The sequence below is a fragment of the Geotrypetes seraphini genome, chromosome 13 (assembly GCF_902459505.1).
Source record: "Geotrypetes seraphini chromosome 13, aGeoSer1.1, whole genome shotgun sequence".
Classification (NCBI taxonomy): Eukaryota; Metazoa; Chordata; class Amphibia; order Gymnophiona; family Dermophiidae; genus Geotrypetes; species Geotrypetes seraphini.
Genome location: NC_047096.1, coordinates 1,714,970 through 1,728,008, shown reverse-complemented (window position 1 = coordinate 1,728,008; position 13,039 = coordinate 1,714,970). Strand labels below are relative to the sequence as shown.

Genomic DNA, 13,039 nt, shown 5'->3' with positions numbered 1-13,039 from the left:
CTGACGACCGAGTTCACCTGGAGTCTTCGATCCTCCATCTAGATCAGTGAAATGATCTCTGAGCATGAGAATGCTGCTCATTGGTGAGATTGTCTGCAACCACAACTCCACCTCCCTTGGGCACGTGGTCTACTGTCTGGTAAATGCTTAGGAGCACAGTCTGTCCAAGAGCATTTGCTCTTTGAAAGGGAATCTGCTCAAAGTAGCTTTAGATGTAGAATCTCCCACCCATTGTCTGATCCAGAGCATTTTGTGGGTAGAGATAGAATAAGCTGACACCTTGCTCATGATCCTGAACAGGACAAATAGAGCATTTGCAACAAAATTGACCTCCAACAGCAACACCTAGGGGTATGCACTCTCCTCCGCAGACAGAGTCTGGCAGTGCAACTTATGGCAAGCGCACACCACAAAGGAAGCCGCAGCTGCCACTTTCAGACCAAAGCTAAAACCTGAAAAATTTGAGGACTAAGTCCACCCTGTGATCCTTTAAAAATTGCTCCCTCTTAGCTACTTGCACCACTAACAAATCCACCTAGGTGGGACAAAGAAACTGCTGGAAATCAGGAGCCACTGGGTACAATTTTGTCATAGCCTTGGAAACCTGAAGAGAGCCTTCTGACCCCTCCCAGTGCTTCGTCAGCATCATGGTGCTCTCTGGATGTGAAGGAAAAAAATGTGGACTGGGTCTTAGAACTGCTCATAAATGAGATTTGAGCCATGGAAGCCTGCGGTGATTCCAAATTCAATTCCCACAAACATACCGTCATCAGATCTACTGGTTTAAAGAAAGTTTGCATAGCATCAGGTCCTCTTCCTGGTCTAAGGCTGACACAGACTCTAGGTTGAAAGCCCCATGTGAGATCCAGAATCCTCCATTAGGATTAACTTTGAGAGCATAAAGGAACTGACCCCATCCCCCAGTCATCTCAGTCTTTTTCCAACTGGACTTCTGGTGCCCAAACACATTTGAGATCATGAATGTTTTCCTGCAGCAGTTGACAACAGCTTTTGATTTGATGTTTAGAAGACTGGGCTCCTGAGGAAGGCATAAACTGCCAAAACAAAGACCATTTTTATCCACATTTGAGAATTGTTTGGCACCTACAGTCATCTGGATACTTGATCCCACCCCATTTTGTAATAATTATAATAAACAAACTACTTCAGTTGTACCACAGAAAGGTGGTATATCAAATCCACAATCCTTTAGGTACATTCACATATTCATTTTGCTTTAGAAAATGAGCCTGCCTGTGTTGACACGGTGCTGTATTACGGCATTGGTTATTTGCAATTGCCTATCATCGTGCCAGAGGTTCATCGTGCAGACCTGGCTTGACCCATTACTGGTGAAAGGAAGCTCTGGAAGAAAAATGTCTCTGAATTCAAGGAATAATGCAAAAACCCACTAGTTAAATTTAGATGGGAAACCCAGGGATGTTTCACAAGTAATACCCTTTCTGGGTTTTGATTGTGACAGCTGGTACTTTAGGGACTTGTTCCCATTGCAAGCTGTGAGATTGAGGGTATCTCATTCACATCGATTATTAGGTGTAAGCTGTTTTGTTTTGGTTCAGCTGCCTCTACCCTTCACCCTGTTTCTGGGTCAGGGGGGACTTGTTGCTTTTGTTTTGTTTTTGAATTCAAGGAAGCATTGGATCTCTAAGGATGGGATAGTAGATGGCTTAGATAGGGCAAATGGTCTTATTTTTATTTACACAATATAATTAAAATCTCCCTCCCCCATCCCTCTCGTCTCCAACCTGTCTTAATTTTGTCCTTGTTCTGGCCTCAATCCCCCCTATTTTTATTTCAATTTTTTTTTAAGCTATTTTAAATATTTTAATTTTTATTATTGTAAACCGACCAGATACTTGTGATGGTTCGTATATCAAGCTATAAATAAACTTGAACACTTGAAAAAAAAAACAAAAAACACCTGAACAGCAAGTCAAACAGCTGCAAAGATTTTATGAATATAAATATTTTGTGGTAGTGGCTGGATGTGCACAACATCCATTCCCCTCAGGAGTAGCATCCAGGGAGTAAACCACCTCCCCCAATTCCATTACAAAAAAAGCAGTAGATTACAACAGATCTGTCCTTTCACACAGTATATTCTTGTTTCCATTAAAGACATAATACAATCCATGGTTGTTAACGTGTCTTAAAGAAACATGGCTAGAAACTGCCTCTGCAGACATTACTCCATTAGCACCGGCTGTGCGACCTCAGCATCTCGACAGCTGGAGTTCAACAACTCCCGTCGCACCTCGGCTGAGATCTGGGGATGGGAGTGAACCCGCAACAGTTGTAGCAGAGCCTCTTTTTGTTCAGAAGACAGATCCTCCTTATAACGCTGGGCAAAGGTGAGGAGGCACTGGTGCCACAGAACAGGCAGCACCCGACTGTCTGTACGAAAAGCCAAGAAATGGAACACGAGGGCATCCACCACCCGGAAGGGCAACGCATATTTCTTATCAATCAGGAGCCGCAGGAAGATGCTGTTAGCTCCATTATACTCCAGCTCTGCAATCTTCAGCATGGCAGCACTAGTAAGGGAGAGAAGGGATAAGAGCACATGAGGTTTGGCTTATGGATGCAACTGCTTCATTCCTAATTCCTTAGCTTAAGCCTCCATCTAAGAGAAATACTATTGATTAAGGCATTAAACCCCTTCCTTAGCACTGATGATAAAACTGCTCCTAGTCTGTCCAGCCGGGTTACCTGGCGTGAAGCACTGGGATGGAACACTTTGTAACGATGCTGCCCACAATGATGGCCTCCCTAAGGGTACATGTTCCCGATTCACAGAGAGGGATCAAGATTCCTGCAGGAAGAGATCAAACTGCATTTCAGAAACAGTAAATATCACTCCTTCCCAACACACTATAAAGGATGCCAACTGTACCAGGTGAAGACTACAAAGGCAGCTTCTTGTGGGGCCACAATATCATGTGGGTATTAAGAAAAATCAGTCTGTAGCAAATGTTTAGATTGGAACTTGAATTGTGTAAGTTATATTTTGAGAATTAAAAAACAAACAAAAAAAAACACTCAAAAATGATAGCTGAACAAACAAAACAGAGTTGGGAGGTTTGGGGTTGTTTTTTTTAGATGTATGAAAGATAATTTGAGTCGGTTTTGCTGAGATGTTTAAGTGCTGGTCTCTGCTTCAGGCAAGGGATAGTTACATATTTTAAATATGATGTAATTGATTTAGGTTTAGAAAAGTAAATGTTTGTTTTTGACAAAAGATCATTCACTCAGGAAGAATGCAACCCACCACAGTATGCACCTCACTAATGAATACAAGAAACTGCTCTCTCACTTGTGTGCACTAAGGGCTTTACCTTTGAACCAGGCACCAGGCTTGAATAAAGCCTTCTTCAAAGCCATGTAGAGATGAAAGTTGAGGCGCTTGTATTCTGCAATATCATCTCGCACACGAGGCAGAAGCACCAGGTTATAAAACCTTTGGGCCATCCTCTCTTTTAGGTTAGAGGAAAAAATCCTGGGGTCAGAAAGACAATGAGATCAGAAACCGTTGTGTTTAAAGGTCAACCCTGTATGAGAACAGTGCATGTCAGGTAGAGATTCCAAACGAACAGAGCAAGCACAAGCTGTGTGTGTGTCAGGCAGGGCACGTACCGGGTTGCTTGGTACAGTGCAGCTGCGGTCCAAGTCTCTGGCTCCGTAATATATAAAATCTGTTCCCAGTTGGATAGTGCAGGGACAATTTTAAAAGCTTTTGGCAGTTTTCCACTTCGGTATTTTGAAAGTACCTGTCAAAAGACATAAAAAAAGGTTTGCATATATGAAACAGTTTTTACATTGCTGTTAAGATGTTCAATCCAGACCTCTAACACACACACAACTAAACGACAGTATAAAGCAAAGGTCTCCAACATGCAGCCCTGGGAATCCTTCATTGCAGCCCTCACATACCTGCCATTACTGTGGACTCCCCTCTTTGGGAGCTGAGCACTAACACAGAGCTTCTCCACCGTGATGCGGTTCTCTACATAAACTTAACCCGCGCAGTGCTGGAAGCTCAGAAGTCTCGCACCTTTAACTCCCATGAGACCCCTGAGCTTCCTGTACTCTGCGGCTCAAGTTTACATAGACAGCTGAATCATGGTAGAAAAGCCCTGTGCTAGTGCACCTTTTGAAGAGGGACAGTGAGAAAGCAGGTAAAAACTGAAGGGAATTAAGATCAATTGGGTCTAGGGAGTATAAAGGACTAAATCAGAAACAAGGAGAGAGCATTGGGGGGAGGGAGGGTTGGGGGAAGTAATATTTCTAAATTTGTATAAGGTTTGAAGAGCTGAGGCAGGCAGTGGTAGTGTTTGCAGCCCTCGGAGCTCTCTCATTACCACTTTGCAGCTCTTGAAGTGTAAAAGGTTGGAGACTCCCTAGCATAAAGGCTGCAGGAAGACTGGCTCAAACTCTCACATCAGAGACCCTGGGCAAGTCACTCAGTCCTCCATAGCCCCACGTACGTTAGCTAGATTGTGAGCCCACCGGGACACATAGGGAAAATGTTTGAGTACCTGATTGTAAAACCATTTAGATAATCTTGACAGATGGTATATAAACAACTAATAAAACTTGAATAAAACCCCAAAAACAAACCTTAACCAATCTTATATTCTGAAATGTACATATTTCTTCTATGAAGTAGTGTAGCTTAGCAAAGGGTAGAGTTTCAAGTTTCACACTTAGAATACTTAGTGGAAATACAATCAAACTACATTTATAATGCGTAGCAAAAAAGAGGGAGGGAATGTAGAGAATGACCATTTGACATTTCTTCTTTCTACATGCTCACCATTCATCTTCTATCTTTATGTATGTATTGTTCCTCATGTTCAGCACCTCTCTTCTCTCTGTCTGGTCAGCCGGGGACCACAGGCAGTTACCTCGACCAGACACTGTCTTCCTAGCTGCACTTGTTTGCCAGGACTGCACACTGCTGACCCGGTTCTGGGTCAGCCGTGTGCAGTGTTACCCGCGGCTAACAGGTAATAGGGAGGGAGGGTGGCGGGCAATTGCAAGCATGAGAGGAGCTGCCAGTGCTGATCCAAAAGGGAAGGAAGGGTGGCAACTCAGCAGATCCTTTACTGCATGGCCAAGGCCCCACAGGGCGGTAAATGGCCTTGTCCCCGTACCCATAGCAACCAGTTCATTATTTCCTCCATTCCAGCAGGTAACGGTCACCGTGTCAAAGTCAGTCCTCAATCCACTTGGGCTTTCAGGATTTCCCCAATGAATATATATTGAAAGCAGTGCATGCAAATAGATCTCATGCATATTCATTGGGGAAATCCTGAAAACCCAAATGGATTGCGGCCCCCCCTGAGGAGGGACTTTTTCATCCCTGCTCTAGGGAAAGGAGAAATACAATTTAAATGGAAAAGAATAAAACAGTGATAGAACTTTACCACTACATATCCTAGGTTCCTGGACTCTGACCTTATTTACCTTGGTCAACGATTTAGGGGGAGGTGGAGAGAGAAAGAGAGATCTTTAAGTGTCAAAACCCTTACAGAAAAAAATGTTAAGGTCAACCTTAAATTTCTGGAAGGTTTCCAAATATAAAAATGCCAGATTCTCAAAATGGAACATTAAATCCATCTAATCTAAAGTGATGAAACAAATTAATTACTTGAAGATTCTGCTATGAATAGTGGTAATCTATGTCAGAATTTTAATGGTATCTGCACATTATAGGTAACCAGTGTTCTGTTTCCACAAGTGGGGTGATGTAGTCAAGTTCCTGAGTTCCAGTGATGCGCGTACCCCCAGTTCCATCATTTTGTATCAATTGTAAGGACCTAATATCAGTTACACAAAGGCCCTGAAATAAGCACCACCATATTCCATGCTATTTATTAAAAGTGCAAGCATTTTTGCATCAAATAATTTTTAAACTGAGTGCATCAATCTCAGTTTCAAAAAACATTCACTCAAAGAGAAAATACAAAGATGGAAATTCAGTTCCAAGATTCAAAGTTACCCTAAGAATTTTCACAGATGCAACAATAAGGATTGGGCCATATTAATGAAGTCTAATAGCGCTAAATCCTGTTTCCTGGCAAATACCCTTCTCAGTCAAAGAAATATGAATTTATTCACACACCACCTGTAAATAAATTAACAATTCTAAGTATAGAACAGTAGAAGAGAATTAATTGATAATTAGGATATAGGATGCTGCACATATGGCATCAAAATGGAAGAAAACTCAGCATTTGTGGTGGAAAAAATAAGAAGAGGATACCATCTCAGCTAATATGCAGAGTCAAGACCAGGAGAAGAACATTAGACTGAAGAACTGCATTACATCAGCTGCCATAAAAATGGGGATACTCTCTTCCTCATCTAGATTTTAGAAAGTATTTTGGTTTTTATGTACTGAATAGAGAACATGTTATGTTTTTGCACCAAGAATAAAGATACCTAACCTGTACCAGGAGAAGCAGAGTTCTGCGTGGTAACAGATAAGAACACAACCTTACTTCTTTCACTCCCTTGTAGACTTCAAGAACCCGGGGATCCAGCTGAGGCATGGGTCTGCCAGAAACATCCGACATGGCTGTCTCCACTTCTGACTGTTTTTCCGTGATCTTCTCCATAATAAAATCGGCCAGAGTGCGCCTGTGAACGAGGAAACACAGGTGATCAGAGGAAGAGGATTTGTATTCTCTTGGGACTGCTGAATGGGAGGGAAAGCAAGAGCACAGTGGAGACTAATGAAAACAGGTTTAAAGCAGAGAGATGTGCATTTGTTTGAAACACTTCCCACGTCACACCATTTCTTCAAGCGGGGGGGGGGGGGGGGGGGGGAGTCTATGTTGCTACCAAAAGCAGGTGCACGCCACATTAGAGAATGACATGGTGACAAAATTCATCACCGTTCCTGTCCCCATCTTCATGTCATTCTTTAAGGAGAGAGGGAAGAATCAGAGTATGAATGGCCACAACCACTGACCCTGAAGCTTTGCTTTGAAGAATGCTGGTGTAGAAGGACTGAGGCTGAAACAGACACTACAGAATGACAGTCTCTGGTATCCAGAGCAGATATTGTGATGTCATAATGCCTCGTTCCACCAGTGCCTAAGAGCCAATCACATCAGTGATGTCACAATGGCTTCATTATCCTTGGCTTCCATAAGAATCAGAGTATGAATGGCCACAACCACTGACCCGCAAGCTTTGCTTTGAAGAATGCTGGTGTAGAAGGACTGAGGTTGAAACAGACTCTACAGAATGACAGTCTCTGGTATCCAGAGCTATTGTGATGTCATGAGGAGTGTGTGGCGCAGTGGTTGGATCTACAGCCTCAGCACCCTGGGGTTGTGGGTTCAAACCCCGCGCTGCTCCTTGTGACCCTGGGCAAGTCACTTAATCCTCCATAGCCTCAGGTATGTTAGATAGATTGTGAGCCCACCGGGACAGAGAGGGAAAATGCTTGAGTACCTGATTGTAAAAAAAAACGCTTAGATAACCTTGATAGGCGGTATATAAAATCCTAATAAAACTTGAAACTTGATAATGCCTCATTCCACCAGTGCCTAAGAGCCAATCATGATCAGTGATGTCACAATGGCTTCATTATCCTTGGCTCCCATAAGAATCAGAGTATGAATGGCCACAACCACTGACCCGCAAGCTTTGCTGGTGTAGAAGGACCGAGGTTGAAACAGACACTAGAAAATGACCTGGGATTATCTCCCGCGGTTATCCGCGGGGACGGTGATGAATTTTGTCACCGTGTCATTCTCTACTCCACATGGCTGCTCCCTCCCCCACTGCTGGCGACCGTCGAGTCGGGACCCTTTGTAAGCTCTCGGGAGCAGGGTCCGTCTCACCTGGCGGGGGGGTTCTTGTTCATGAACGTCTCCAGCGCCTCCTCGTCCTCCGCCGTCACCGGCAGCGCCTCCGCCTCGTCGTCCTCCGGCGCCGGCCCCTCCTCGTCCTCCGAGTCCGAGGGCAGCGAGGCGAGGCCGGAGCCCCGGGGTCCAGTCCCGCCCGCCCCGTGCTCGGCCTCCAGCTCCTCCTGCTGCAGCCGGGCCTGTTCCAGGATCCTCCGCGACAGCCTCTCGTCCACGTAACCGCCGCCGCCATCCTCCGGCCCGGGGCCGCCCCTTCGCTTGCTGCGGGCGCTGGGCCTCGGGGCGTCGGCCTGCAGGATGTGCTCGGCCAGGGGGGGCGGCCGCGGCGGCGCCCCCCGTTCCCGACGGCCCTTGGGCATGGCGCGGCCGCACGCTCGAGCCAGGCGGCGAAACCACGTGCACTGCGCCTGCGCCACCCCTCGAGGGGCGGGACTCGGCCGCGCGACTGCTTCCGGGGTCAGGCGCCGCTCGGCCTTCTGGGAGCGCAGCGAGCGGCTCGTGGCTGCGCCATGGGGGTCACGTGGTACGAGCTGGGCTCGGGGGGAACCGTCGGTGCTAGAGATCCGGAGGCATTAAAAGCCGTGGTGGATACAGAGGGAGGAGTGGAGGGTGGTACTTTTGCATGCAGAGGCCTAGCAAGGGGGCACTCCCCCCACTCAGATTAGGGGTTGCTGCATGCACCAGGAACTTTAATGTAGTTAGTCCTAAAAGTGATTCTATTGCAATGCTTCCTATCTGTCTTTCTCAGTGTATCCCAGATGCCAGTAGCAGAAGGGAAGAGTGTTCAGCAAACAGTGGAGATGTTGACTCGGAAACTGGAATTGCTTGGGGCTGAAAAACAGGGCACCTTCTGTGTGGATTGTGAGACTTACCACACTGCTGCCAGCACTATGGGAAATCCAGGTATGTGAACCTGATGAGTGCAAAACCACTGCTCCAAAGCCCATAGGGATTTAAAGGGCTAGTCTCTCTCTCCTCTGCCCCCTCAAGTCTACATCTCTCACTCATCTTTCTATCCCCACCCAAGCTAGAACCTCTCTCGCCACCCCCACCCCCAATATCCCCAGCCAGCATGTCATGCTATCTCCCCCTGTCCCACCCAGTCAGTATCTTGCTCACCTATGTCCCCCAGCCAGCCAGCATCTCGCTCGCCCCTGACCCCTCCTAGCCAGCCAGCATCTCGCTCACCCCTGTCCCCTCCACAGTCAGCCAACATCTCTTACTCCTGCCCCACCAGCAAGCATCTTTCACTCTCCCGTTGTGCATTACCTCAGTCAATGGCAGCCTGCTGCCAGCATTCCTCTACTGCAGCCCCCATTGAAGAAAGAGACATCATTAAGAGACGGAATGCAGTAGAGGGAAGCCTGTACAGTCCATGCAGTCAACCTAAAGATTTTGCAGCCTGAATCACTGCTGGCAGAGAGGGAGTGCAGGCCCAATAACAAAATTCTGCATAGGCCTCGGGCATTCTGTACAGATTTAGCATTGCACAGTGGTGCAGAATTGCACTAAGAGTAAAATATATTTTGGTTTAGATATGACAATTTCTTAAGGCAGTCTAAGAAATATGAGGAAATCAAAACATTCACCAGCCTGAAGATCCTGCCTATTCAAACATGTTCCTTTTGTCATCTTCATGAAAACACTTCTCATGTTTTATTTGGGCCACTATGCCTTGCATTTGTTTGTTGCAGTGTTTGCATTTTGCATGCATGCCTGCCTTACTCATTAAAATATTCCCAAACTTGGTCTCTCTTATAGCCTGCTGCCATTATAGGTTTTTTCCTTAAGGTGATAATAATATGATAAATCTCAGGCTATACACACAAGGATCTCAAGACTTCTGGAGTATTCTGCTCAAAAGGTTTCACTTTCATTTTTACTGCTTGACCCTCCTTCCTCACAATTTAGATCCTTCTGCAGATATATAAATTAGCACTTAAGAGGTAAAGGGTGGATTCTGTGTATATTGATTTGCAAAGGAACAATGGGGCTAAAGCTGTTTTCTCTCAACTCTATATTTTATAACATTTTGCTGTGAAAAAGAAGCAGGTTATCTCTGCAGACACAAATTCACAGTTTACAGAAATGCAAAACCAAACATCTGTGGTTATATCTTTTAGATAGAAAAACTGCCTGTGAATGGATTAATGGGATTAATTTACCAAAAAATGTCAACATTGTATGAATATACAGCCTCATGTTACATAATTAAAAACTAATCCTTATTTCAAGGCCGAGATTCTCAGGGAGAGATGCTCAAGGCCCAGGCCAGAGGCAGGATATTCCGGCACCAGCATGTCCTATGGGTTGGTGCTGCATGCCGGTGCCAGATTGGGATAAGGGCTTGTTTGGGCCGGCGATGCTTGCAAATCGAGTCAATGCTCAGTTTCCGAGGCATGATTTGCTCGTCTTGCAATACACTCACAAACCGAGGTTTGACTGTATTTAACAATTCAGCTAATTTTAAACAGTCAGGGCTAAATCCGAGTTCACATTTTTAAGGAATTTAGCATTTTGGTGTGTGAAATTAGGGATGGAGCTAGCTAAGCCTAACAGAGGTTTTGTTTTACTCTCTTGGGATCTTGCCAAGTACTTGCAACCTGGATTGACCACTGTTGGAAACAGGATACTGGGCTTAATGGACCTTTGGGACTCATTTGTGAATGCTTGTAGTAATGCTTGAACTACTCTTGTTCCAGCGCAGCCTGGGAAGCTGATGTATGTGATGCACAGCTCTGAGTACCCGCTCAGCTGCTTTGCTCTCTTTGAGAATGGTCCCTGCCTCATCACCGATACCAACTTTGATGTCCTGATGATGAAACTGAAAGGCTTTTTCCAGAATGCCAAGGCTAATAAGATTGAGAGTCGTGGAACGCGCTACCAGTTTTGTGACTTCCTCGTCAAAATTGGCACAGTAACCATGGGACCTAGTGCCCGCGGAATATCAGTAGAGGTGTGCCAGTCTTTCAAAGTCATTGATCAGTGTATTGTTTAGAAAAGAAGTATGACTTAATGGTGTGGGGGATGTGAAAGTATATTGCTTGACTTTATTTGGGGAGGAGAATGTAGAGAAATGGCATTTCATAGTTTTTGGGGTCAAAGAAATCAACCTCTGGATAAGCACTTTTCCATACCATAGATACAGACAGAATTGCCTTTTTTTTTTCCAGCCCCCTTAGGTAGATTGGGTGACATTCTTTGAGCTGTGCTAACTGAATTCTCTGTTATTAGGTTGAATATTGTCCCTGTGTTGTGGCTAATGACTGCTGGAACCTGATGATGGAGTTCATGCAAAGCTTCATGGGTAGTCACACGCCTGGAATCCCATCTGTATTTGGGTCCAAACATGATAGTGTATACAGCCCAGCTGACACCATGATCCAATACATGGAATTGCTGAATAAGATTCGCAAGCAGCAGCAAGTGCCAAGCACTGGAATGAGATGACAAGCCATTCTTACAGGGACTCTGGCTATCCTAGAGATTTGATTGTGTAGGCGGTCTGGTGTAGATTATCTTTTACAGCTAGTGAATGCAAAATAGTTTGAATCCCCCCTCATGTATCCTTTTCATGTTAAACTTAATTTGTCTGGATCTCTCTATACCCCCTTCTAGGTCCACCATGATAACTTCTAGAAGAGCTGTGGCAGATCAGGGCTATTAATGTCCCAAAGAAGCAAAAACTGCAACGCTTTTAGCTATACTTATTGGTGACTGCTGAGGACCAGTCTAAAATGTCTTTCTGACACTTGAAGCCATGCTCGCCGCATTGCCACCCTGGTTCTCCTGCCCTAACTTCCCCAAATCTCTCCTACATAAGAACATAAGCAATACCTCCGCTGGGTCAGACCTGAGGTCCATCGTGCCCAGCAGGTTCAGGACCTGTACAGTAATCCTCTATCTATACCCCTCTATCCCCTTTTCCAACAGGAAATTGTCCAATCCTTTCTTGAACCCCAGTACCGTACCCTGCCCTATTACGCCCTCTGGAAGCGCATTCCAGGTGTCCACCACATGTTGAGTGAAGAAAAACTTCCTAGCATTCGTTTTGAATCTGTCCCCTTTCAACTTTTCTGAATGCCCTCTTGTTCTTTTATTTTCTGACAGTTTGAAGAATCTGTCCCTCTCTACTCTCTCTATGCCCTTCATGATCTTGTAAGTCTCTTCAAGCCTGTGGTTTTAACCCGTGGGTTTAAAGCGGGTTAAAACCACAGGCTCGCAGGGCTAAAAACAACAACAAAAAAGTTTAAAAAAAGATCGTGGCTCCGACGGGCATGCGCAGACCATCTACAGATGGTCTGTGCATGCGTGGAGATTGCAGAAAAGCTTCCAGCATTTGTCAGACCTGCCCAGATCAGGCCCGATCTGACAGGTTGATGAATCTAGCCTCATGTCTTTCTCTGAAGTCTTGTTTAAGGAAGTTTTATGTCAGTAACATTAAGCTAAAATGCTTGTTTGCTTTTTTCTTTTTAAATAAAAGCACTGTTTAATGTGGTTGGTATGGCATTAGGTAGATCACAGGTTTTCAACTTCAAGCCGAGTACCCCCGGCCCAAGCTCTGCCCCAGATCCCACCCCTATAATAATAGTACTAATTGTAATGCAATTTCTTCCAGTTTTCATAGACACACAATATAACCTTATTAATACATAATTGTAACCACAAAATTAACACAAAGCACACTGTACACAGAGAAAATGTTAATTATTTATATTTGGGGGGGGGGGTTTCAAAGAGGTCAAAGCAGATGACTTTAAAATATGCAATGTCACTCAGTAACAACTATAGAAAATTAGACAAATATAGTGCAAAATATAGACAGCAGATATAAATTCTCAAAACGGACACATTTCGATCACTAAATTGAAAATAAAATCTTTTTCCTACCTTTGTTGTCTGGTGATTTCATGAGTCTCTGGTTTCACTTCCTTCTGATTGTGCATCCAATATTTCTTTCTGCCGCCTGCACGCTTCCTCTCCTCTGAACCTCATCCCCTTCCCCAACCAACATCTCTCTCTGTCCCTCCATGAGTCCAACTTTTCTTCCTCTCTCCTCTACCCCCATTTATTTTCTTATGTATAATTTCATTTATTACAGTTGGTATCTTTACCATTTTTCTGTGCAAAAATTTATA

At 44.8% G+C, this 13,039-nt stretch overlaps 2 protein-coding genes across 3 annotated transcripts; one reads left to right on the top strand and one right to left on the bottom strand.

The window, feature by feature from the left end:
* Positions 1-1,954: 1,954 nt before the first annotated feature.
* Positions 1,955-8,295, bottom strand: BYSL (bystin like). Its single transcript, XM_033918459.1, has 6 exons — positions 7,878-8,295; positions 6,525-6,663; positions 3,655-3,788; positions 3,357-3,517; positions 2,731-2,833; positions 1,955-2,555 (listed from the first exon to the last, which is right to left on the bottom strand). Exons 1-6 carry the CDS (start codon positions 8,258-8,260, stop codon positions 2,207-2,209), a joined length of 1,269 nt encoding a protein of 422 aa, XP_033774350.1. The 5' UTR covers positions 8,261-8,295; the 3' UTR covers positions 1,955-2,206.
* On the top strand, positions 8,278-11,847 carry MED20 (mediator complex subunit 20). 2 transcript variants are annotated; one of them, XM_033918460.1, is made up of 4 exons: positions 8,278-8,424; positions 8,650-8,804; positions 10,604-10,857; positions 11,136-11,847. In XM_033918460.1, the coding sequence occupies exons 1-4, from the start codon at positions 8,411-8,413 to the stop codon at positions 11,349-11,351; spliced, it is 639 nt and encodes a 212-aa protein (XP_033774351.1). In that variant the 5' UTR covers positions 8,278-8,410; the 3' UTR covers positions 11,352-11,847. The 2 variants fall into 2 exon arrangements, with proteins under 2 accessions (XP_033774351.1, XP_033774352.1); XM_033918461.1 differs by lacking the exon at positions 8,278-8,424 and having other exon boundaries at positions 8,666-8,804; positions 10,609-10,857.
* The last annotated feature ends 1,192 nt before the right edge of the window (positions 11,848-13,039 follow it).